Source organism: Lemur catta, chromosome 11 (genome assembly GCF_020740605.2).
Source record: "Lemur catta isolate mLemCat1 chromosome 11, mLemCat1.pri, whole genome shotgun sequence".
Taxonomy (NCBI): Eukaryota; Metazoa; Chordata; class Mammalia; order Primates; family Lemuridae; genus Lemur; species Lemur catta.
In genome coordinates this window covers 2,570,924-2,594,364 of record NC_059138.1, presented here as the reverse complement: position 1 = coordinate 2,594,364, position 23,441 = coordinate 2,570,924, and the positions used below count along the sequence as shown (strand labels likewise).

General features: G+C 50.2%; 1 protein-coding gene across 3 annotated transcripts in view; it reads left to right on the top strand.

Annotated features, from left to right (window-relative positions):
* DPP6 (dipeptidyl peptidase like 6) overlaps window positions 1-23,441 on the top strand; it is a 616,516-nt gene that overhangs the window by 569,692 nt on the left and 23,383 nt on the right. For all 3 annotated transcript variants that reach the window (XM_045564622.1, XM_045564624.1, XM_045564623.1), the window contains one exon: window positions 17,280-17,327. In XM_045564622.1, the coding sequence (XP_045420578.1) occupies window positions 17,280-17,327 (48 nt within the window). The remainder of the gene's footprint in view (window positions 1-17,279; window positions 17,328-23,441) is intronic.

The window sequence follows — 23,441 nt, the reverse complement described above, 5'->3', positions numbered from 1 at the left end:
CTCACCCTGTGTTACTTCCTAGCTCTCCAGCACCGTTGAGTAAGACAGTGTTCACACATTAATGAATCTCTCCCACTTTATTATACATAGCTTGTCTCCCAAGACAGAAGGATATTTGCCACATATTGTGCTCGCTGTAAATTAGTCTTTCCCAATGCTCAGGAAGCGCTTTGGCCTCTACCCTTCTTTTAAGATTCTCTGATTCACATGAGCTTTGGAAGTATTTCCTGAGCGGTATTAAGTTATCCTGGTGATGTTTGAAAAGGCTTCCTGTGGTGCCTTTCAACACTGTTCCTGTCTCTCGCTTTCCCACCTTGAAAGTCTGCGTTTGCTGCTGCTGTTTCCCGGCCGCCCGCTCGGTCCTGCCCTCTCCGCCGGCATCCCCTCCACGAGCTCGCACGCGGCTCCACGAGGCCTCGCTCAGCCACTAACCGCCACGAGCTCCAAAGTGAGGGCTGAGCAGGCGCCAGGCCAGGAACTGGGAGCTGCTCCGTGCGGGCCCTGGGGTGGGCCGCAGGGGTCTGGTGAGGAGGCGCTGGAAGAAAACTAGCGGAAAATCAGTTTGGAAAGATATTAATAGATTGTGGGAAATAGTTGTACGTAAAAGTTGCAGCATAGACAACTGAATGATGTTCCCACTGCACAGCCCTAGAGCAGTGTGACTGTCTGGTGGGGAAGCTTTGCCAGCAAAGTGGCACCTTGGAGGACAGGAAGTTTGCCACACAAGCACCCAGCACATTCTGAGCAAAGGGCGGGGCCCCCCAAGAATCAGAGGCATGAAACAGCCTTGCAGGTTCGTGGAAATATAGGTCACCTGCGGCTTCATTGTGTTCTGTTTTAGTTTGGTTGAAGTTGCTGTTTACAGTTTATCCCCAGTATATATATATGTCCCATGTTTTAACGACACCCTCAAAACACACCCCACGTGACACCCCATGAGAGGAATGAGTTCTCATGCCCCAGCCAGGGGAACCCCCCGGTGCCAGTTCATGTTTCAGGCATGAGTTCCTTCCTAATACGGTCAGTCTTAATATCCGTTCAGTAGATGAACCAGACGTTTACTTCAGTGATTTTGGGCAGAACCGATTTCCTAGGCGTGGCCTCTCCGGGATTCTACACTCCAGACAGGTTCGTGTCTGTCACCTCCAAGGCCCAGGTTACCCGCCCCCCGAGGCGAGCGGGTGCCCTCCTTCCTGCGCAGAGCGCCGTTTCCCGTCCTCAGCCCTCGCCCTAGCAAAGGGGCCACGGGACTCTGCACCCAGGAGGAGAAGGGCGGAGTGAGAGCAATCTGTGGTCGTCCCCTGAGGAGAGCTCCTGCCAGCCTCCCCCAAGGGCTTTGGGACCACATAGGAAGCAGGACGGTGAGACTCCGAGGGTCTCGGGGGACGAGTGGAAGCTTTATCCTCACTGGCTTAGGGGCCTCTGGTTGACGGTTACTGAGCATGGAGGCAGAGCTGGGTAGAAATTTAAAAAGAAAAAAAATCTCTTTCTTGCAAAAACAAAACAAAATGGAGGCTGCTTAAGAAATATTGATTCTGCTTAAGAAAACTATTTCTGCACATCACCTTTGCATTTCTGTGCTCCTTTCTAATGTGATTTATTTTCTCATTCTGGAAGGTAGCGATTTCAGGTGATAGTCTTTGAAAGTTACAAAACATTATTTCTTTTTTAAAAAATCTCTTGAAATCAGACTTCTCACCACTTCAGGGTAATCTCTTCCCATTCAGCACCAGTGAGAGCATTTTATGAGTCTTTGTTTACCTTTTAATGCCAAGGAAGCTCGTAGAGACCTGGCATCACGTGATCCCTGCAGCATTTCCCTGTAGCTCATTGGCCGGGTCGTGCGCCGCGGAACCACACAGGTGCCGAGGGCTCCACTGGGCACAGGCAGTGCACCCCGCCCCGGCAGGTGGCCTGGGCTCTCACAGGCATGGGGACGGTGCAGAGGGTGAAGGTGACAGGCAGTGCCAGGCAGCTCACGGTCCGGGAGACACACACACACAGCCCACAGGGAGACAGGGCAGGGCGGGGTGTGGCAGAGTGCTGGGGAGGGACCACAAGTGCTGCGGGAAGCCGAGCAAGGGAGTGTCTGGAACCTGTAAAACTTGGGGGGTGGGGGGTGAGGAGAGAAAAGGCAGAGGGTCCCTCGTGGAGGAGAAGGAGGCAGGAGGACGTGACCTCCTTGCTTCAGTGGCCTCGTCTTAAATGTGGGATAATGATAGCACTTGGCTTGCAGGGCTGTGGTCAAGTTTAAATTATTTATCATTGACAAATACCGTCTGTAAACACTGAGTGTGGTCGGGGGACGGTTGCAGTGATGTTGGTGACAATGACGATGCCGTACCCCGACTCTGACTCCATCTCAGAGGTGAGGGAGGGTCTCCGTTCTCACCTATTCCCTGTAGTGCAGGCAAAATTCACCTCCTGGTTTTGATGCCTGGCGACATAAATTTATGTAGCCATCAGTTAATAATGGCTGATGAGTTTCCATTCTGTGCAAAAATTAAACTAAAATGAGCAAAGTTTCTCACAGAAAAAGGAAATTTGTTATGTTTTTAACAGCTTTTGATTTGCTTAGATACAAAGGGAATTTTTTTGAACAAAAAAATCATGTGAACAAAGGATTTTTTTTTCTTTCTGGGTATCAGAAACAGTCGGTGGTGGCTTCCTGGTTGGCAGGACTGGACACTGAAGGCCTGGGCGGGGCCGGGGCCATCCCGGGGCCACTGAGGGTGTCACCCCCTCTATGCAGAGAACTGTGAGAGCGAGGTCTGTCCTCGGAGCCGAGGTAGACAGTCGGTGCTGTTTCAGAGCAGAAACAGAAAGAAGAAACAACTCGATGATGAACCCAGCCTTGCCTGGGACCCCCCGCCTGGGTGGGCAGACACCCTGCGTCCCCCGTCAGCGAGGCAGGGCCCCTCTCCCCTAGACTTTTACACTGTTAATGTCAGTGCCCGTTTATTTCACTCTAATGATGGCCAAGAACTGCAAAGAACGTCACCTCATTTAGTTCCTACTGATGACACTGCTGTCCACAGTCCCACGAGGAGCCACCGCGGCTTGGAGGCCAGGGTTGCGCAGTCGTAAGCGCGGGAGCTGGGGACTGAAGACCACCGTGCACTGCCCAGCTGACCCTGTTATCCTGCTCCTGTGGCTCCGTGATGTTCAGAGCAAAGAAGCAAAGCTTTACTCACTGCGGAAGTGACTGTCATTCGTGGGCCCAGGGCCGGGCGAGCCTTTCTCTCGATGCAGTTTGGAGCCCGTTGTCTGGGCTGAGGGAGATTGTCCTGGGAGCGCTGCCACCGGGTGTGCGCCCTGGGAAAGTGAGTTCTGACCTGGTGGCTTCATGCTTTATTTCCTGCCTGGAAATGTAGCCCGTGGGACGCTGTCGGGACAGCCCTCGGAAACTGACCAGTCCTGAGGACCTAGGATGCCTCTCCTACTTGAGGCTGCTGACAAGGAGCTTGCCTTGGTTTCCATGGAGCAGTGGATCCCAGAGTGTGGGGCCTGGACAGATTCTGGAGCCCCGTCCCAAACCCAGAACCAGAAGCCCCTCTCCCCAGTCGCAGCCCCCAGGTGACTCGGGTCAGTGAGGAGGCAGAACCGCTGCCTGAGACGGGCTGCACAAAATACCACGTCCTCGCTGCCAAGACATGCTTCTCATATTTTAATTTTTCTGAAATCAGAATGGCTCTTGCAATCTCCGCCATCTTACAATTGGTGGCGTCTTGGAATCAGTGAAAAGTAATAAATACGACCCTTCACCCAACACGCCCCTGCAGTGCCGTCTTGTTTAGAAAAGCTGCCGCCTGAGGTAGGAACGATTCCTGTGATTTTAGTTGTCTGTGTCCCAGCAGCGAGCAGCGTAATGAGCACCTCAGGCATACTGTGACCTTCCGGAATGTTCCTCCTGAGGCTTCTAAACCTTCAATTCATTGCTGATGCACCAAAGCTGGCCTGGGGCCGAATCTCCGGGTCCCACTTCTATGTAATTACCAGGAGCAGCTTTCAGAGGCTCTGGGTCCGCAGGCCTCGCTTCCAAGACGCAGCCAGCCGGGAAGTGATGCATGCAGCTGACTTGTTTTCCTCTCGCCTTCCTGCCACCGTGGCGGCTCCACCTCCCCATCCCGCCCCGGGGGCTGAGCCTTCAGACAGAGACGGTAGGCGGTAGGCGGTAGGTGGTAGGCGGTGGGGAGGCTGCTGCTGGTGGCAGAGCAGCTGTTCTGTCGCTCTTTAACAGCACGGTTATTAAAGCAGGAGAAAAGTAATTAAAATTGTCACTCGTGTGGCTGTTCAAATTACATTTCTACTTCCTCTCCACAGAGCTTTCACGTGTGTGTTATAAAATATTGCATTGTGGTGTTATACATCATTAATGTTGTTTAAATTATTCTTAATTGCTCACCGACGTGTCAAAAAAATGAGGAGGAAATTGGGAGGAAGAGATTTTTAACAACAAAAATAAACTGTAAAGACAATTTTAGTAATGAGTGCTGGGCTGGTGTGGGCACATCTGTGAACAGCACACAGGTGTGCAAACACACACATGCGTGCACGCACCGCACGCCCCCGCACGCACACACGGTTTGCCCTGTGTTTGCAGGAGCATCGCTGGTCATCTCCCTCCCTCCTTTCCCCAGGATTGGTGAGGTTTTCTAGAACGGGGGGTGCCAAAGATCCAACATCTGTCTTGGTTTCCTTGCTTCTCACTTCATTTTCTTCCACTTCCATGCCAGAACAAAGAAAATAAGATTTTATATTCAAATTCCCCCAAGAGATCTTACATTGTTCTCAATTTGTTCATTTATTTTTAAAACTGTTTGGTCAGAGTACCATTTGCCACGAGACTGTGGTCCTCAGGGGCCTTGGGTTCGTCGGCTGCGCGGATCCGTGTCCATAGTGACAACAGTTCCAGGAGAAGACAGCAAGTGTAACCAGAGCAATAAAACAATTATTAAGCAACTCAGAGAACCAAGAGCTTCCAGCTAGAGGGTGTCAGGAATGTTTTTAGATTCACAGAGTGTTAGGGCAGAAAGAAGTTTCAGGATCCTCTAATCCAAATGTTCTCAAACTTGTTTGAAGCCACAGAGCCCGTTCTTCAAAAGGGAATTTACTGGGAAGCCCAGTACAGAAATAGAGGCTTCTCAAGAGACTCCCGGGACTCACTTTGAAGATCTCTGATCTAGGCCTATTGCCTCGTTTTGCAGATTAAAGGAACGAGGGAGCAAAGAGGTTAAGTAATAAGAAAAGTCAACGTGAAGGAGATAAAAACCAGTCATACCAAGAGCCTTCATGTAACGGCATGGAAAGTGTGTTTGGCTTTTTCGAGTGGATATTTTGGCGGTGATTCTATGCAATATACCCACTAGAGTGTCCCTGCCTCGAATGCCTAATGATCTCGCTGGAGAGACGAGACAGAGACAGCACGTAGACAGAGGAGGACAGCAGCTGGGTGTCCTTGCAGTGGAGACAGGACACAGGTCGGGCAGGCTCTGGGTCAGAGTGGCAAGGGACACTAAGGACCAGCGAGGCTGAGCAATCAGAGGCCCCGAGTGTGCATTATGGAGAACACAGGTGCTTCCTCAGAATTGACCTACCTGGGCAGGTTGTGTGCATCATGAACATCCTGCAGAATGTGGAAGCCAGTTCTGAGGACAACAACGCAGCGGGTCCCTGGGGCGGGGGATGGAGGACCCCCCAGCAGGAATGCCCCCAGCACCCAGACCAAGAACAGATGTCAAGGAACAAGTGCAGTTTTTACCATGAATAGAACTTCTGTAAAAGATTCTCCTGTTGCTGGGGTTTCTAGTTTCTCTTTATCGAAGGATCTTTCCTTAACCCTCGCCAACCAACCATCGCACCAATGGGACCATTTGCCTAGGGAGCCCCAGGCAACAGAGTGAATGGATGTTAATAGCTCCTCAACTAAACAGTAATAATAATAGCAATAAATATAAATAGGAACGTAAGTACATACAAATACGACAGGCACCCTCACTGAGAGTTTAGGAGGGCACAGCACAGTCCAGGCATCTTGTGTGCAGCGTTACCATGCGAGCGAACTCAGAGCATTGCAGGCGGGTGGTGGCGCTGCCTGTCTCTCAGACGAAGCGGCTGAGGGCCAGCTGCTCAGCGTAACTTGCCCAGGCCTCCTGGTCCAGCCAACGGTGCAGCTAAGAGTAAGCGCTCGTTTACTCTGCTTTATGGTAAAGAAACAGACATACCTGGGGGACCCCACGGAGAGGCCAAATGGAGCACAGTGGTAGAGGACGGAGTCTGTGGCCACGTGGCCTGGGTTGAAATGCTGGTGCTGCCACATGCACTTCTGTGCCTCGGCGTACACGTCTGTGGAATGGGGGCGCACTACCTATTTCATAGGGCTGTCTTAAGGATAAATGAGTTAGTATATGTAAGACCCTTAGAGCATGTGGCACATTATAAAAATGGTGTGATTAGTAACTTGTTGCCAACACTGTCACTACGGTGGTGCCACAAAGGAGGGACGGGCAGAAAAGCATCACAGAGAAGCTGCTCGGACTGAATCTTGGAGACTAGGTAGGGGTTCCGCAGGAAGGTGGGGAGGGAAGAGCCTTCTAGGAAGAGGGAAGATCAGGTACAGAGGCAGGAAACTGCACCGCCCATCCGCAAAGAGTGCGGAGTCCAGGATTCGAGAGCCCCAGGTGTGTGCTGGGGACCGGTAGAAGCTCAGGTCCACGCGGGTCTCATGTTCCATGCCAGGGTTTAAACCTGATCCTCTGGACAGTGGGAATAACGGAAGGTCCTGATCAGAAGAGTACGGTGGTGAGAACTGTGTGCAAACCCTCGGGCGGGAGCGCTGGGGGCAGCGCTGAGGATGTTACCATGGAGACAGGAGGTTTTTAGCAGGCACAATTGAGAGGGACAAAACATTGGGTGATTCAGAGAGGCTGGAGTGGGGAACCACTTCTGTTTAAAACATGTGATTTGCTTATTCTAATCCTTGAGTCCAAAAGGAAGAGCCGGTGATTCTGTATCCCGCCAAGGGGTCATCACCATTAGCCTCCAGCAGGTGGCGCACACCTGCCCTCACCTGACACACAGCCCTGGGCCGCCCAGCCAGGCAAGTCCCACCCAGATCCCGCTGGGCTCAGACCTGCTGTCCCCAGTAGACGGCCGAGCTTGGGGCTGAGGAGCAGGATGGGCAGAACTCTCAGCGGGGCAGACTGAGGGTCCACAAGAAAGCAGAAGCAAGCAAGGACCAACCAGGGGCTTAAGTCTCCCGCTTGCTGATGTGACCTGCCCTGTGTCAAGATCTGATCGGATTTGAAAGCAGAGATGAGCTCACGTGTGATCCATCCTCAGTGCAATGACGGAAAGGAGCGAGATTTCTCCCCACCCCGTAATTTGTACATCCAAGTCTGTGTTGTCCTTCTCAAGAGGCTGAGCACTTAATCCCGTGCCGAGGGCATTGCTCGGGAGGTTTTAGATTTCTTCCTACATAGTCATTTCTATGCACCGGCCTCATAGGGAATGTACAACTCTACTTTTTAGTGTGCTTAATTGTTGACAGTGTTACCTAATCATAAAACTTGTGCCTTCATTACAAAACTTGGCTTCAGTGATCTCGTGCACATTTTAGACAGCAAAGCTAACCTCTAAAACAGGGAATTGGCAACTTTGAAGCACTTCAAGAGAATGGGCCACCACCCCTGAAATGACTTCACCACATGCGCAGTCCCCAAGGAACGCGTGACACCCAAGAAGGGTTTACTTACTCACTTAATCAGCAGCTGTCCACTGGCCACTTACTGTTAACAAGTCACTGCACATTTTCCTGTGCAGGATGCAAAGTTCTGTAAGTCCTTAAATTCCAAGTATAGTTGAAGAGATAAGACAAAAATACATCATTAGAAATCGAATTAGAACGTAATTGCCTCGACTGGAAATCATTGCAGAACTTCTAGAATCACCGTGTGGCCCATTGTGGTGATGCTGTTACCATGTGAGAGTCAGAACAGTGCCGGGAGCTGCAGGGTTGGTGCTGAGAGCCCAGAACTGGAGCCGGAGACCCGTCCGGATTCCGGCTCTGCCTGTCCAGGAACAGGTGAAGCAGCCCATGCACGTAGCACTTTCCCCGTAGGTTCGCCTCATCCCACAAAAGTCATGAAACTAAGATTCTCCCTTCGTCTTTGAATTCTGTGGATCACATGGAATATCTAAAAACTTCACTCAGGTTCATGCGCAAGAGGCATAAACATGATGCTGTGACTTAAATGGAGGTAATCCCTAAAACCTACAGCTTTTGTGAATCAATTACCCTAAGGTACTAGCTGAATGTCCACAACATATACAGAGGCCCTTTCCTTTCCTTTTTTTTTCCCCCTGTTCTTTTTTCTTTTTATATGATTCTGGATGGTTTCTCTTACTACAAATGTCTGTCAAGAGCCCTAAGTGTCACTCGTAATCTGTAGAGCAAGGGGCTCCATGTGACAATAAAAAGTCAACGTGACATTGCTTCGCCATCATTTGTGAGCGTGTAAAACAACCCACCGTTTTCTAAGGACCCCGCTGAGCGATGCTCCTCCGACCGCTGCCTGGGAGATGGGATCACTTTCAAGTCCCCCAGACACATCAAATGGGATTGAAGCAGAACCAAATGCTGTGGGGCATGGAGCCAGGCGGGTGGGGCCTGAAATCCCAGGTTTGATGTCAGAGATAACAAGTTTTCAAAATCAAATGGCAACAAAACTGTCTGCAGCGTTGACTAGGAAATGCTGTCTTCGGAACAAATATTGTAATTATCTGCAGTAGTTTGGTAGCTCGGCTAGCTCCGTGTTTATTAGTATGATAATATCACCTCGACGGACAAACTGTGTGCATTAGACATCCATAATTCATGAACTGGCAAATAAAGAGATCCGAGTCTGCTCGCAGCAGCCTGCCAATTATCTCGCCCGGCCAGAGCCTCGCCCTGCTGGCAGCTGTTCTTTGAACCCATTCATCTCACTGCAGAGATACGGGGCGGGCCCAGGCCGTTTGAGTCTCCTTTGTTTACACGCAAGGAGTTTAGCTGCTGCTTGGAAATCATCTGTCACATAAACATCCTCTGAGGACACAGATGAGAGGAATGAAGACAGGCACTGTCTTTATGAGTTTTTTTATTTATTCTGATGACTTTTTTCTTTTACAGTTTTGTGTTCTTTTTAATTACTTCATTTTCGCCTGCAACTGTCCCGTTTCTCCATCTAGTCAAGCAGGTGCAAATCAGAATTTTAAAATGAAAGGGGCTGGGAAGCAGAGAGGCAAAAATAAATATTTTCTGTTGTGATTCAAAGCTTTTCTCTTTGTGCTCTGAATTTCTGCCCCTCTGGCCATGGGGTCTGTACTGAGCAAAACTACCTTATGCGTTGGTTGTGAATTCACTTGCTTCAATTTGTCTATTTTCCCTTTCTGGAATAGTATAAATTTTGGAAGTCAGATATTTAACTTTAGCCAAAATAGTATCTGTCATTAATCACAGTTTTCAAAGGGCTTAATATTTTCATTGCAGCTGTCTCTTCATAAGCAAAGGCTGAGCAAATATAATTAGTTTTCTGCTGTCAGTAGGCAGCCGTTCTGCGTTTAAGTCTGAACATTAGCGCTCTTCTTGCACACCCAAGGGCGCACCAGCGTGAGATAGGCTTATTTATCAAGGACTTAAGACATTAGGGCGAGGCAAAGAGAACCACAGTAAACATGTTTTTACTTACACATATGTGCTCACATGAATTTAGGAGCGTATACATAAGAGTATGTCATTAGACATACACATACAGAGTCAGATATTTAATATTTGACCTAATTGACAGAGGAATTTACAATGAAATATCATTGTCTGCTTTCATTTGAAAGCATACCTATGTCCTGAGACTAGATGAAAACAGAAAGATACAGAAGGATCGGCACAGAAAGAATAGGAGCTCATCCTGCTTCCTCAACCCCTTTTCCTCCTCCTCGCCTTCCACTTCAGGCTGAGAGCAGAGCCTCCTCTCAGCACAGGTACGACCGCCTCCCCTCATACCTTCCCGTGACCACGGGCAAAGGCTGACATTTCAAAGGGAGATTCTGATCACAGAATCCTCATCTCTAAATAGGCTGTGCCCATCACGCAGGGCTGTGCTGCGGTGGGGGGAGTCTCTGAGCCCCCAGCCCAGTGCCTGGCATTTGGCAGGAACAATGTCGGCTGCTGCTGTTTTTGCTGATGCCGCTGTTGCTCTTGCTGAGAGGAGACCTTGGCAACCCGAAATTCTGCAGTTGAGATCCAGAGAAGGAAAGTTGCTTACCTGGAACCACAAGATAGCTTGCGGCAGAGCTTCAGCCAGAACCAGGTCTGCAGACCCCTCCCTGACTCACGGGAGACCGCGTGTGGACTGAACGCCTCTGAACGGCAGACGGCTTCTGGGGACTGTGCTGACCACGTGGCATCAAACCATAGTTTGTACGCAGCTGTCTCCCCCGCGATTTCGGTCTGCTTCCCCTGGACCTAGCACTGTGCCTGGTACACAGCAGAACACCAAAGTGTATTTGTCGAATTATGTGCAAAGTAAAAAGAAACTCTGCATGTGAGTTGTGAGAAGAGCAGTTAAGTCCCAAGGTTTAGCCACAATAATCTACTCACCGGCAGCAGAGATTGATCGTTTTACAGGCATCACAGACCCAGTAGCAAACGCTTTCTATTGCGTAAAACAAATCACTAAATAAGTTAGTTACTGCCTAGACTTGCATGAGATCATTTGGAAGAAGAGGAAGAGAGTAAAAACCAATTCAAAAGTTCAGTGGTGAAGCCACTCCTAGACTCATTAGTAAAAGTATTATCAGTTCTTTAAAAAAGGTGCATAGTTCCCTCCTTTGTATGTTACCAGCTCCCCCTAAATCTGTGTCTGATACTAATATGCGTGGTGTGGCATTTTTCTTCTTAAAAGAATTATAGGTAAATACTAACACAGGTCTGGTCAAAGTGTCACAAATTCCACATACTGATTCCAAATTAGGATTATTCTGATTTTTCTTTATTTCTTAGGAGAAAATATGTTTTGATTTAGATGGTTTCCTAAATTATCTGCCAATTTTCAGACCCAAACCATCCCAGAAATCTCAAAGCCAGTGGGTGGTCCCACAATTCACACAGACAGCAGTGGGTATATGCTACTCGGGCAGAGGAGCCAGGCGTGGAGGCCACCCGAGGGCAGAGCCCGAGTGCCTGGGACCTCAGACCTCAAGGTCTCGGGGCTCCCGCCCTCCCGTAGGGGTAGTCTGCCATGAGGGCAGGAATCTGGATGGGTCGGGTGGGATTAGCCATCAATAGTTATCATATTACACACAGAAGCTGTTTTTAAACTTTTGTTTTGCATCCTCTTTCAATGTAATTGTTATTAACATTTGTGTTGTTTGTGTTTGACTAGTCTAAAGAAGTGTTCTATATTAAAATAGTGGTGAACATGGCCTGTTGTCACGTGGCTCTCAAAAGCACCCAATCCGTATCCTGCTGGTGGACACACCCACCCTTGGCACTGAGCGAAAACGGCCGGGGATTCCCTAATCATCTGCAGAGACAGCAACCTGGATTATAAAAAGCAGGACACAGAGAATAGTCTTAAGAGACCTTCCCTTAGCCTAAGTTAAATTTGCTACCTTGATATGTCATAGCCAATATGCTTAGAAGGCCATTCACTTGTTAACAGTGAATTCGTTCCGCAAACGTGCGCACAGCACTGACTCCCAGTTACAGGATGGGTGGAGGGGACACGATTTCTGGCCCAAGGTTTCAGTGTGCGTTTGTCTGTCTGTCTGGGGTGGGGTAGAAACACGGTTGGAGCAGTTATGTTTTTAAAATTGCACTTCAGCATGGCAATTGAGGGTATTTTTCAAGTCACAAATTGGAAAGCACACAGGAGAAATTTCTGCAGCAGTGTGGTCAAGAGCTAATTTTCTAAATAACATGTAAAAAACAACAATGCAATTAAAGTAGCACAAAGGATGGGAAGTGCAGTTTGTAGTAGTTGGTGTAGGAACACACCTCAGAAATGCAAATGTCAAATAAACATGAAAACATGCCAAACTTAACTCAAAATTTAAAATTTTTTAAAAATATTTGCACACCAGAGGGGTAAAACACCCATTTTTTTTAAAGTTATAACCTAGACATCCATACAACCAGACAATATTTACTGAAACATGAAACGTTTCTCCCATACGTGTGGACTATATTATTGTTCCCAACGTTTCACGTCCCCTCCCTGTGAGAAGACCGACCGCCACTCCCCATGGCCTGCAGCTACAGCACCTCCACACGGCCAGGACTCATCCCCACTCCAGGGGGACCCGAGTCGGCCAACGGAACCAGTGTGGACTACACCACGCCTGGGACATCCCAAGGGCCACTGTGACTTTACAAGCCCCTTGCTCACTTCCCTTTGTCACCAGCTCCGTGTGTTCCGGGTGAAGGCTGGCCTTTCTTTCAGTCTGGAACCCGGAAAGCAGACTCGTCCTGGGGAGAGGCGGGGAGAGCCGGGGAGAGCCCGCGGAGCCGTGCGCACCTGCCTGCAGGACGCAGCCTTAGCAGGAAGGAGACGTCCTTGTTTCAGATCACTGAGATCAGGGAGTTTTGTGCTGGAGACCACAAGTATTCGTGTCAATATATTTCATGAAAGCTGACTGTAAAACCTTTTAACACAACATTTGCAGTGCTACTAACTAGCTTAACAGATACAGTCTTACCTACATGCAAAAATATGCGTAAGGCGGTTTTTGGAAACACTGTTTATGATAACCAAAACACAAAAGGAAACAGCCTAAATATCCATCAGCAGAGAATGGACTAAATAAATCATGGTATTTCCATATAGTGGAATACTATGCATCTCTTAAAAATATTCTTAAGGCTTTTAAGAATTATTTGTGTAATTGTATATTACAAGATTTACCATTCTGCTACTTGATGTTTTCTCTCCACCTTATACTCTTCATGTTTGTCCGTGTTGATAGGTACATACTTGCTAATTCGTTTTGTGTGCTTTGTAATGTTCCACTATGTGAATTCCTCTGTTTTATTCATTCGCTCTCCTGCTAATGAATGGCTGGTGACTTCCAGTTTGTGACTTGTATGTAATTGCCGTTGTGAACACTCTGCTACCTACCTCCTTGTGCACATGTGCCAGGTCACGGTGGGACGCAGTCCTAGGAGTGGAGCCGTCAGTCGTGTGGCAGGAGCATCTTCGGATGCTAATTGCTCTAGCTAGGATTTCTGATACCACATTGAATAGAAGAGGTGAGAGTGGGCATCTTTACTTTGTTCCTGATGTTATAGGAAAAGCCTTCAACTTCACTGTTGAGTATAATGTTAGCTATGAGTTTGTCATATATGGCGTTTATTGGATTGAGGAACATTCCTTCTATACCTACTGTATTGAGAGCTTTTATCATGAAAGGATGTTGAATTTTGTCAAATAATTTTTCTGCATCTATTGCTATGGTTATATGTTTTTGGTTCTTCCCTCTGTTAATATGGTAAATCACATTTATTGATTTGTATATATTGAACCATTCTTACATCCCAGTGATGAATCCCACTTGATCATGGTAAATAATCCTTTTTTGAGAGAGAGAGATGAAAGAGAGAGAGAGAGAAAGAGAGTGTCTTGTTCTGTTATCCAAGCTAAATAAAGTACAGTGGCATCATCATAGCTCACTGCAACCCCAAACTCCTGGGCTCAAGAGATCCTCCCACCTCAGCCTCTGGAGTAGCTGGGACTATAGGCAGGTATCACCATGCCCAGCTAATTTTTTGGTATTTTTTGTAGAGACAGGGTCTTGCTATATTGCCTAGGCTGGTCTTAAACTCCTGGCTTCACGAGATCCTTCCACCTCGGCCTCCCAAAGTGCTAGGATTATAGGCATGAGCCACCACACCAGCTATAAGTAATCCTTTTAATGTACTGTTCAATAAGGTTTGCTAGTATTGTGTTGAGGATTTTTGCATCTTTGTTTATCAGGGATATTTGGCCTGTAGTTTTCTTTTCTTGTGTACCTTTCTGGTTTAGGTGTCAGGGTAATGCTGGCCTAGCAAAATGAGTTTAGAAGCATTCCCTCCTCTCCTCTTCTGGTTTTTGGAAGACTTTGAGAATGATTGGTATTAGTTCTTCTTTAAACGTTTGGTAGGATTCAGCAAATGAAGCCATCAGATCGTGGACTTTTCTTTGATGGGAGACTTTTTACTACTGATTCAGTCTCCTTACTTGTTATTGATCTATTCAGATTTTCAATGTCTTCATGATTCAGTCTGGTAGGTTATGTGTTTCTAGGAGTTTATCCATTTCTTCTGGGTTATCCAGTGTGTTGCCATGAAATCGTTCCTAGAAGTCTCAGAAGATCCTTTGTGCTTCTGTGTTATCAGTTGTAAAGTCTCTTCTTTAACTTCTGATTTTATTTGAGTCCTGTTTTTTATTTCTTAGTACAACTAAGGGTTTGTCAACTCTGTTTAGCTTTTCAAAAAAACAAACTTTAAAAAAAACCTAAGAAAATAACTAGGACAAATATGGTATAATGTAAAGATTTGATAAAGCTTACAGATATACTTTTAAGTATTTTTATGTAATTTTTTAATATGTGCTTGTGTGTAAATATGACCACATTATGTGCAGGCAAACATTTTAGGACATTTTAGAAACATTTAGGTTATTCTGGGAAGTGGAGATGAAAATAGATCTTTTACTTGTCAATTTATTCTTTATTTAGTGTTTGAATTTTTTCAGAAACATGTATGATAAGTTCATTAATTAAAAGGTTAAAAGGGACTAATTCAAGCTCAGTAACTTTCTCACTGTATGGACGAGACAAAGGACTTAAAGCTCTCAAACCTGTGTTTTCTTCTCTGTAAAATATGGTTAGAAACATCTACTTTACAGAGCTGCGGTGAGGGTTTGATTAGAAATTATTCATATAAAATATCTAGCAGAGTGCTTTTTACATAGTAGGCACTAAATAAATAAAACTGTTTACATTATTAATAACATAGGATATGCAAATTTAGGTATAGGCTTAGGTTTGCAAATTTACTCACCTTAAAATGTACAGAGAAAATAGATGTAGGTTCTTTAATTCTCAATAACTGATCTATTCTTCCATATGGGCTCCCCATGGGGGGAAATGGATCTTAGAACCGAGAAGCTTAGTTTGATTTAATACTTTAAACCTAGAGTCAACGTTTTAATCTCCTTCGGTAGGTAAGTGCTGTCTCTTTAGGTGTAAGTGTGCAGACTCTCAGATCACTGTTCCCTCCCTGGGTGGGGGTGCCAGTTTTAACAAACAAAAGTACAAGATGCCCAGTCACATTTGAATTTCAGGTGAACCACAAATAATTTTTAGTAGTATGTCCCAAATACTGCATGGGACATATTTATAGGAAGAAAACATTTATTGTTTATTGAAAATTTACATGTAACAAGGCAGCCTGCATTTTGTCCAGCAACCCTATCTGTGAGTGGAGGGGGAGGGGCACAGCATGGGGAACGGGGCCCCTGGACACCCTGGACGTTGGATGTCCGCTGTCTGGGTCCAGTCCCTGGGCACTGGACAGGGGTCCACTCTGATGTCCACAGCTGGCATGACCCACAGTCTGTGTCTCAGCCTAGCCGGCACCTGCCGGTGTGCACTGGCCAAGCCTGCCCCCCTCCCCTCTCGACGGTGAAGGCCTCTGTGCTTTTCTGCCGTATCCTTTCAAGCCCTGGAATGGGATGTCCACTGTGTGGCCTCTGCAGTGGGCCGTGGAGCCCTCGCCATGGTGGGACCCATAGCGGATCCCCTGGCTGTCAAGTCAGCTTCTTGTCACAAGACCCCTCGGAAGCGTGGGGGACTCTAGACTCCAGCCATCCCTCTGCCCAAATATCATGTGTCCTCCAGCTTCGATGTGGCCGCCTCCTGCAAGTCCACAGCATCCCAGGCTCCCCAGACTGAAGCAGAGCTCAGGCAGCAGCCCTGGCCACATGCCACACGAATCTGTCTCCCTCTGACCACCTGCCTCCACTTCCTCTTTCTCCTTTCATTCTCTGTAGTTCACCCAAGCCAAGGGGGCTTCCTTCCCCTGCCTCCCTGCACGCTCTGTGGTCACCCATTCACAGTCACACCATGTAACTGGGCACTTACTCAATTCAAAACACCACTGTAGATGCTGAAAACAGCAGCTAATGAGGAAAATGCTTGACTGTGTGGAGCTTGCATCCTCGTGCAGTAAGCAGACACGGGGTTAGTTCCATGCTCCAAGGTCCTGACACTATAGGACGTGGCAGTGAGTTCCACAAAGAAAAGGGAAGCTGGCTAAGGGTTCAGAAGCTGAGTGCGTGGTCCTGCAGGGGTTGGGTTTGGGCGTGTGGTTGTTCTGGGGTGTTCTTTTAGTCGGGGTGGTTGGAAAAGGCATTTGAACAGAGACTTAGGTAAAGAGAAGGACAAGCCAGGGCAGAGTTTGGGCAGAGAGAACACGAGGCCCAGTGGGAAGAGCTCGCGAGCCTCAGACCCTGCAGGACGGCCAGGCGGTGGGCAAGGATGAGTGCAGAGGGGGTCACAGGGAGGAGGCTGGGAAAGTCCCCCGACCAGCCTCTTAATCTGTTTTCAAAAAAAGATAAAAAATAATTTAGAAATCCCCTTTTGTTTTCTTTCTGGACTCTCCTTTTGCTAAAAAAGAATTTAAAGTCAACCTGCAGGGAAAATTGATCTGGGGTCACTTTGTCTTGTGTTGTACTTCCTTCCCGCTGCCCAGGAGGGATGGCGGCGTTCCCAGCTCTGGGAGCTGGGAGCCAGTGACTCGGGAAAACTCAATGTTCCTGTTATATTAATAAGTTTCTACAAAGTGTTGAGAGGCCGGTGGACGGAGTGACTTCCTTCCTGGAGGAACCAGCAAAGATACCTTTTAAAAAGCTGACTTAGCACTAAGGCTTGAGTAATTTAGCAGAACTCAATAAAAACACCATGGAATTGTGTCTGGGTGATAAACATGAGTTTACAAGGATATAAACCAAATGTTACGCTTTGTAGAATGGTGTTTTATGCCACTGCAGTAATCTGCAAATAGGTACTGTGAACCAGGTTCGGAGGTGGAGAGGTGGGGACCTCGCCTCTGACAGCCACTCGCTGGTGGCCCCTCCGGGAAGTCGGGCTCTCCAGATGCCACCAATCCACCGTAGGAAAGGTCATCTCCTTCCTTGTGTTCTCAGCTAAACTAACGCCTCGTTTCTGTTTCTTTCCTGGCATTTCTTCTCCACCCGATGCAGGCCCCGGAGTTCCCAGGGTGACGGTGCACAACACGGCAGACAAGAAAAGTAAGTGCCTTTGTCCTCATATCCTCCTGGGGCGCAGAAGAAGGAAGCCTGGCTGACGTCTGGTCAGGGAGAGGGTCTTCGTCAGGGGTGAGGCTCTCCAGGGACCCCTGAGGAGGTGACTAGTGCAGGTGACCACGTGCACATACATGTTTGTGCAAAGGGTTTGAAGTGGCGTTTGCACTCAGAGGCAGATACTCAACTCGGCTGAGAAGTAAAGACTTGCCGGGTCCCTCCCAGACAGCCCCTTCCTTCCTCCCCACGGCCCCCCACTCCATTCTACTCCTGGGGCCACCTTCCCGGCAGAAGGTCAACCTTACGGCCAGTTGCTGGAATTCCTTAGGCTCTAACCGCAGAGGCGACCTGGCACCTCCAGTGGACGTCGAGTGTGAATGGTGTGATTCCTCCCAGTGGCGGGAGGGCTGGAGAGGGAGACAGTGCAGGAAAAGTGTCTCCAAGAGCGTGTTTAGACGCACTCAGAAAGTGGACCGAGTGTCCAGAGTGGGTGAAATAGAGGCAGCATGTAGAAAATAATCCCAAATGATGATACTGTTCTGCCAAGCTATTAAATAACTGTTTGCAATTGTTTAAATGCCGGGGGGAAAAAAGCAAGCTGAGAGGCGGCTGTCCGAATGGGCACCCAACCCGCTCAGAACACTCGCGAGGCCGTCGGGGCCGGCGCTGAGGAGAGCTGCCTTTCTGTGTCCCCCCACCCAGGAGGGGCTGGCTTTCCAGTGCAGAGGTGACCTGCCCAGACCTCCTCTGCCGCCTCGCCTGGGGACCGTCCCAGGGGCCTACAAGGTTTGGGAATCAGGCCCTGGATAATTTCTCATATTTGGCGGGGTTGTCCCTTCCTGATCGATGGTCTGGTGGAAATTAGGTAGGGTCTACAGCTTAGCTAACCGCAGTGTAGCCGCGCCAGTTTCCTGGCCTCGCTGTTGCACCGTCCAGTGGGGACCCTGGAGAAGGGGACACAGGACTCTCTGCAATTTTTACAACTTCCAGGGAATCTGTAATTATTTCTAATTTAAAAGTTTTTTAAAACCATCTGTGGTCTGGTAAAAAATACAAAACTATCTCTAAACTTTGAAAAAACATGATACAATATATGGGTCTTCTTAGAAAAATCATTCACTTAAATACTTTTACCTGCTTCTTTGGGAGAAGCTGTTATTCATCTATTCACGTCAAAGGTTAACATAGCATCTGCCTTCTGAGAACACATTTTGACTTTGAAGCCACTTCCAGGCCTGGATGTGGTCACCCCCCTTGGGGTCCCGAGGGCCCAGCGTGTGAAGACGTTAGGTGAGTCCCTCTGCACCCTGGCGCTGGGGAAAGTCGTCCTAGTTTTCCGAGGCTTGCGTGTGAATGAAAATGAAGCAGACCTGTAGCTCTTAGATAGTGTGATATTGAGAAAATATTTTCTTTATTCCATTATAAAAATAAGGTAATGTCAGATGGAATGAGGTGCATTTCTTTGAAAGAGAGTTCAGATAAGAATTTTCCAGATGTCTTCCAGCACGTGCAATGTGCTAGCGCTCTCAGAGCTCTGAGATGTTAACTCCACCAGGAACTAAACCACGTCTCTGTCCTGCCGGGTAGACTGGCTGCGTTGACCAGCCAGCCCAGTCTGTACCGCACACGAGTGATCCTGGATTCCATCGTATTCCACGGCCGAGCTCCACAGATGAGGTGTTTCAAAGAAGCATTTTACTGTGTGCAGCTGAGCTGTCACTTTTGTGCCTGTGACTCCGGGAGGCAGAGAGAAGGGCCCCAGTGGGGTAAGAAACAGAAAGCGCTGTGCACACAGGGTGAGGCTGGCACCGCGTGTCAGTGTTCCCTTCTTCTCCACGTGAAATTTAACACTGAACCTGAAGGTGACACCATTGTGCTTTATCTCAGCAAAGTGCTGATTAATTGGAAACTGGACACCGTTTCTATCACATTGCCATGTGTAGAATTCCTTTCACCACCTTTGTTTTACAAGCCTATTTGTGTAGCTGTATTTGAGCTCGGGCTTTCCTGCAGCCTGACTCAGACCCTGGGGCTATTTCATTCTGCCCTTGCCCGAGTCTGCGTTTCTCGTTGTCAGTATAGTTCAGGCTCTTTCAGAATGTCGACTGAAGCCACCACTTCAACTTGAAAAAAAGACTCAATGTGTCTGAGTTGGTGCAGCACCCACCCCCGGGGGGAGAGTAGGGGTCTCGTCTTGCTCAGAGTCTGCTGCCTGTCAGGCTGCGGGCTTTGAGGGAAGCCGGGCACACACTCCTGAGCACCCACATTTGCCCCGTGCTTGGGTCGGTGCCCGAAAGCCCATCTTTCCGTGTTCGTTCCTGTGGGTTAGCGTGTCATACCTGCATGTGAAAATCCCTTAAGTCAGTGAGGGTTACGTTTGGGTAAGCGGAGCAGGAAACTCGAAGTCGCCATTGCTCATGCCCCAGGGGGGGGGAGCGGGGGGGGGGCATTTCCCTGCCCCGGGAGGCTCGGGCTGCTGTGCCCTTGGCCCACCTCTCTGCTCTCTCCAGCCACGGCTGTTGCTCTGCCTGTGAGGTTGCTCCAGGGTGCACGGTGGCCGGGAGCCAGGACAAGGGCGGGGACAGGAGGGCAGGGACAGGAGGGCAGGGCTCCCATGGCTGAGACGGTCCCTTCAGGCTGTCCTCCCACCAGCACTGCCAACCCACCTGCTCCACCTCATGGTGCACAAGGTAGTTCCCGCGTCCAGCCCCAGCTGCAGGAATGCTGGGAATGTCTTTTATCCGGCCAGAGCCACCTCAGGTGGAGTCAGGATTTTGTTCCCAAGTAACGACCTCCATGGCGATCTCCGTAGCCTGGTGGAAGCGCTTGCTGGGAGCGTAAACAGCGGTTAATCTCACAGCTCCGGAGGTCGCAGTATGAGGTCACGGGGCGGGCAGGGCTGGTTCCTTCCAAGCTGGGAGGGAGACTCTGTGGCCAGCCTCTCCCCGGCTTCCTGGTTTGCTGCTATCGTTGGCGCTGCCTGGCTTGTCAGTGTGTCACCCCGATTCATCCTCAGGCGGCATTGTCCCTGTGTGTGTGTGTCCAGTTTCCCCTCAGCACGAGGACACTGTCATACTGGATTAGGGCCCACCCTAGTGACCTCATCTTAATCAGCAGCAAGGACCCTGTTGTCAAATAAGGTCCCCATCACAGGTAGCAGGGGATAGCACGTCAGCGTGTTTGAGGGGACACGCTTTCCCCCGCAGCACTTGGACCAGCAAGGGTTTCTCCTTATGTCACATGAAGCCCAGTTCCTGTGCCCAGGTTGCGCTGTGCCGGCTCCCTCTGGGAGGAGCAGCCTCCCTGCCCGTGTGACCGTCCTCCCCAGGCCTCGGCTGCTGCCGTGTGGACGGGAGAGAGAAGGCAGCACGTGGGGGGGTCCTTGTGCGGACACTGTAGGTGGCCTTTGCATTTCCATCGGCTGGAGCCACACCTGGGCCCCGAGACGCGGGAGGAGCCGCAGGACCAGGAAGGACAGGACAGGGACGTCCATGGCACCAGCAGTCGCTGCCACGGGACGGAGAAGAGGAGAACGTAGGTGGCAGCAGCTGGAGAGGAGTGACAGTGAAGAGTCAGTGGCCGTTTTTGTGCTGGTCACTCGGTCTGAGCCAGCGTGCCGGGTGCTTCCCACACTCAGTCGCAGGGCCCGGGAGGGCGGCTGGGAGCTCAGTGCCGAGAAGTCCGTGCAGAGGAGTGTCCGCCCCACACCACCCCTGGGCCCTCCGCGCCCGCCCTGGGTGCGTGTGCACCTTGGCGCCTGTTCCTGCTCGGAGAATCCCTCCATGTCACGGGAAGAGAAGCCCCTGGAGCCCTGACAGCGTAAATCTGTGCAGGGCCCTGTGGAGCCCACGGCTCTGCTTCCCGCAGACAGCAGCCCTGCCTCGGTTCTGTGCACCAGGAGGACTGAGCCCTGAGTCTCACGCCCCAACGCGGGCTCCTAATCCCCTAGCACAGCCCCTGGGCCGGCATCCGTTCCTCTGTGTGTAGTGTGATTGCAGCCACCACGTGGCGCTGCGTGTCCGCACGCGGAGGGCTTGGCACACAGTGTCAGACCCTTCCTTGGGACAACCCAGCAGTTCACCCAGGATCACATAGCGAAGGTCAGGACAAGGACTAGAGCGTTGCCTCATCTGACCCCAAAGCACATGCTCTTGACTGCTGGGTGATACCAGATGCCTGGTAGGGTCAGGGGAGGCAGCCTAGACCCCAGGACCCCAGAGCTCCTGGCGCTGGCATCATTGTCACCTGGGTAATGTGCTCACTGCAGTATCCACTGAGCAGTTGGACAAAAATCAGCCCTGGTTTAGATCCACCCCGGTGAGGTAGTGTGGGGTCAGCGTGGGCGTCTGCACCTCCCACCACTGTGACCAGGATGTGCAAAGTCCCCTCCCAGGTGAGGGGGCCCTTCTGACCTGACCTGCGGGGTGAGCCGGGGACAGGGGGCTTGTGTGCCCGAAGCCCGGCAGGGCGAAGGCGGGGAGCTCCGGAGAGCCGCCTCCTGCCACAGGACACCCGCGAGGACAGGAGCCCGGGACGCCGCCTGTCAGCTGGCAGCTTAGGGCCCTGACTCGGTCATATTGCCCCACTCCAGCCCTGCTGTGAAATTCGAAATTACTGTTTCAGAATTCTTTGTCCTTTCTCCTCCTCTCCCCCCATGACCCCAAAGCCACCCTGGGAATATTTGACTTTTTTCCTCTTTAGAAAATCTTATCTACAAACAGAGCCTGCGGGGTGTTCACAGATGTGACTCTGAATTATTTAAAAGCTGTTTCCCTAAGAATGTAATTATGGTTGGGACCAACGTACACTCGTTTGGTGCCTGGGTATCCAAACAGCTTAGGTGTCCGATAGAAAACCAACAGAATCGCAGTAAACGCGTTGCTGGTTTTAGCCAAGTGTGAAAGCAGCACAGCGCGTGTGCACGGATGCCAGTTCCGCGTGCGACAGGGCTGTGCTCGCTGTGCCACTCACCATCCGTCCCGTGGCTCCCAGGGGACACGCTCGGGCTGTGGAGCTGAAGGGCAGCGTGTCCCCGTGGGCAGTGCCCCGCAGCATCCTGCAGGCGTGATCGTGAATTTGAATCCCTGGTCTGCCCACTCCCACCCCTGTGTGGCAGGAAGACGTGGGTTTCTCTCCTCCTGCCCTGTGCAGCTGGGTTTTTATGGACAAGCAAAACCAGCTCCCGCTGCCAGGCGGCACCAGGTGCCGTACAAAATCACGCTAGGTGCAGGCGCTGTGTGCCTCTGTCCTTGGGCTCACTCTCAGGGGGCCACCCTGCTGCTCCCCGGCTTCCTGCTGAGGAACCACCCTCTGCCACGCACAGAGACGCAGCGGGAAGCCGCAGTGTGGGGCTACGAAGGACCCGGTGTCGCGCTGAGCATGTGGCCGTGTCCTGTAGTCCTGGGGGTGGTGCAGTCAGGCTTCCCTCTCTGGAGACGTCTGGTCACCGCGTGGAGTGGGGCTGAGAGAGTCCCACGCTGCAGGCAGGTCACAGGGGACACTGCTGTGAGCACATTAGCTAGAGGCTACTGGGGGCCCTGGGGGATGAGGATGAGGGTCCCGACCAGCAGGGCAGGCCTGGCCAGGGGCTCTCCTCTCAGACCTGGAGGGAGGAAAGGGAGACACTGGATCGAGTAAAAAGGGGGCTTAGGAGCTGCCATTTGTTCCTCCTCAGTCCAGGGCAGGTTGGCATTTGCTCACCATGGCCAAGTGTCTTGGAAGTATCTTACGACCTAGGCCCAAACAGAGGGGACGGGCACCCCGTCGGGGTGTCTGGGTGCAGCAGCATCTGCCAACCAGGCGCGAGTCTGCAGAGGGTCCTCTCGCTGTGTGGGCCAGCCGCGTGGAGCCCGGACCCCCAGGAAGAGTGGCCAGGCCGCCGTGGACAGCCTGCCGGTCACAGCCAGGGGGCTGCCACCTGGGACCAGGCTGTCCAGCAACACACAAATTGTGTCCAAACACAGAGATAGAAGCCAACTCTGTTCCTGTCATCTTGAAAGCAGCCCTGGTGCCTGATTTAAACCCTATGTTTTAATCAAGGTGCGCCAGGCAAGTTTTTATCTAAGACCCACAGTTTTCAAATATTGCAAGGAACAATTGGTG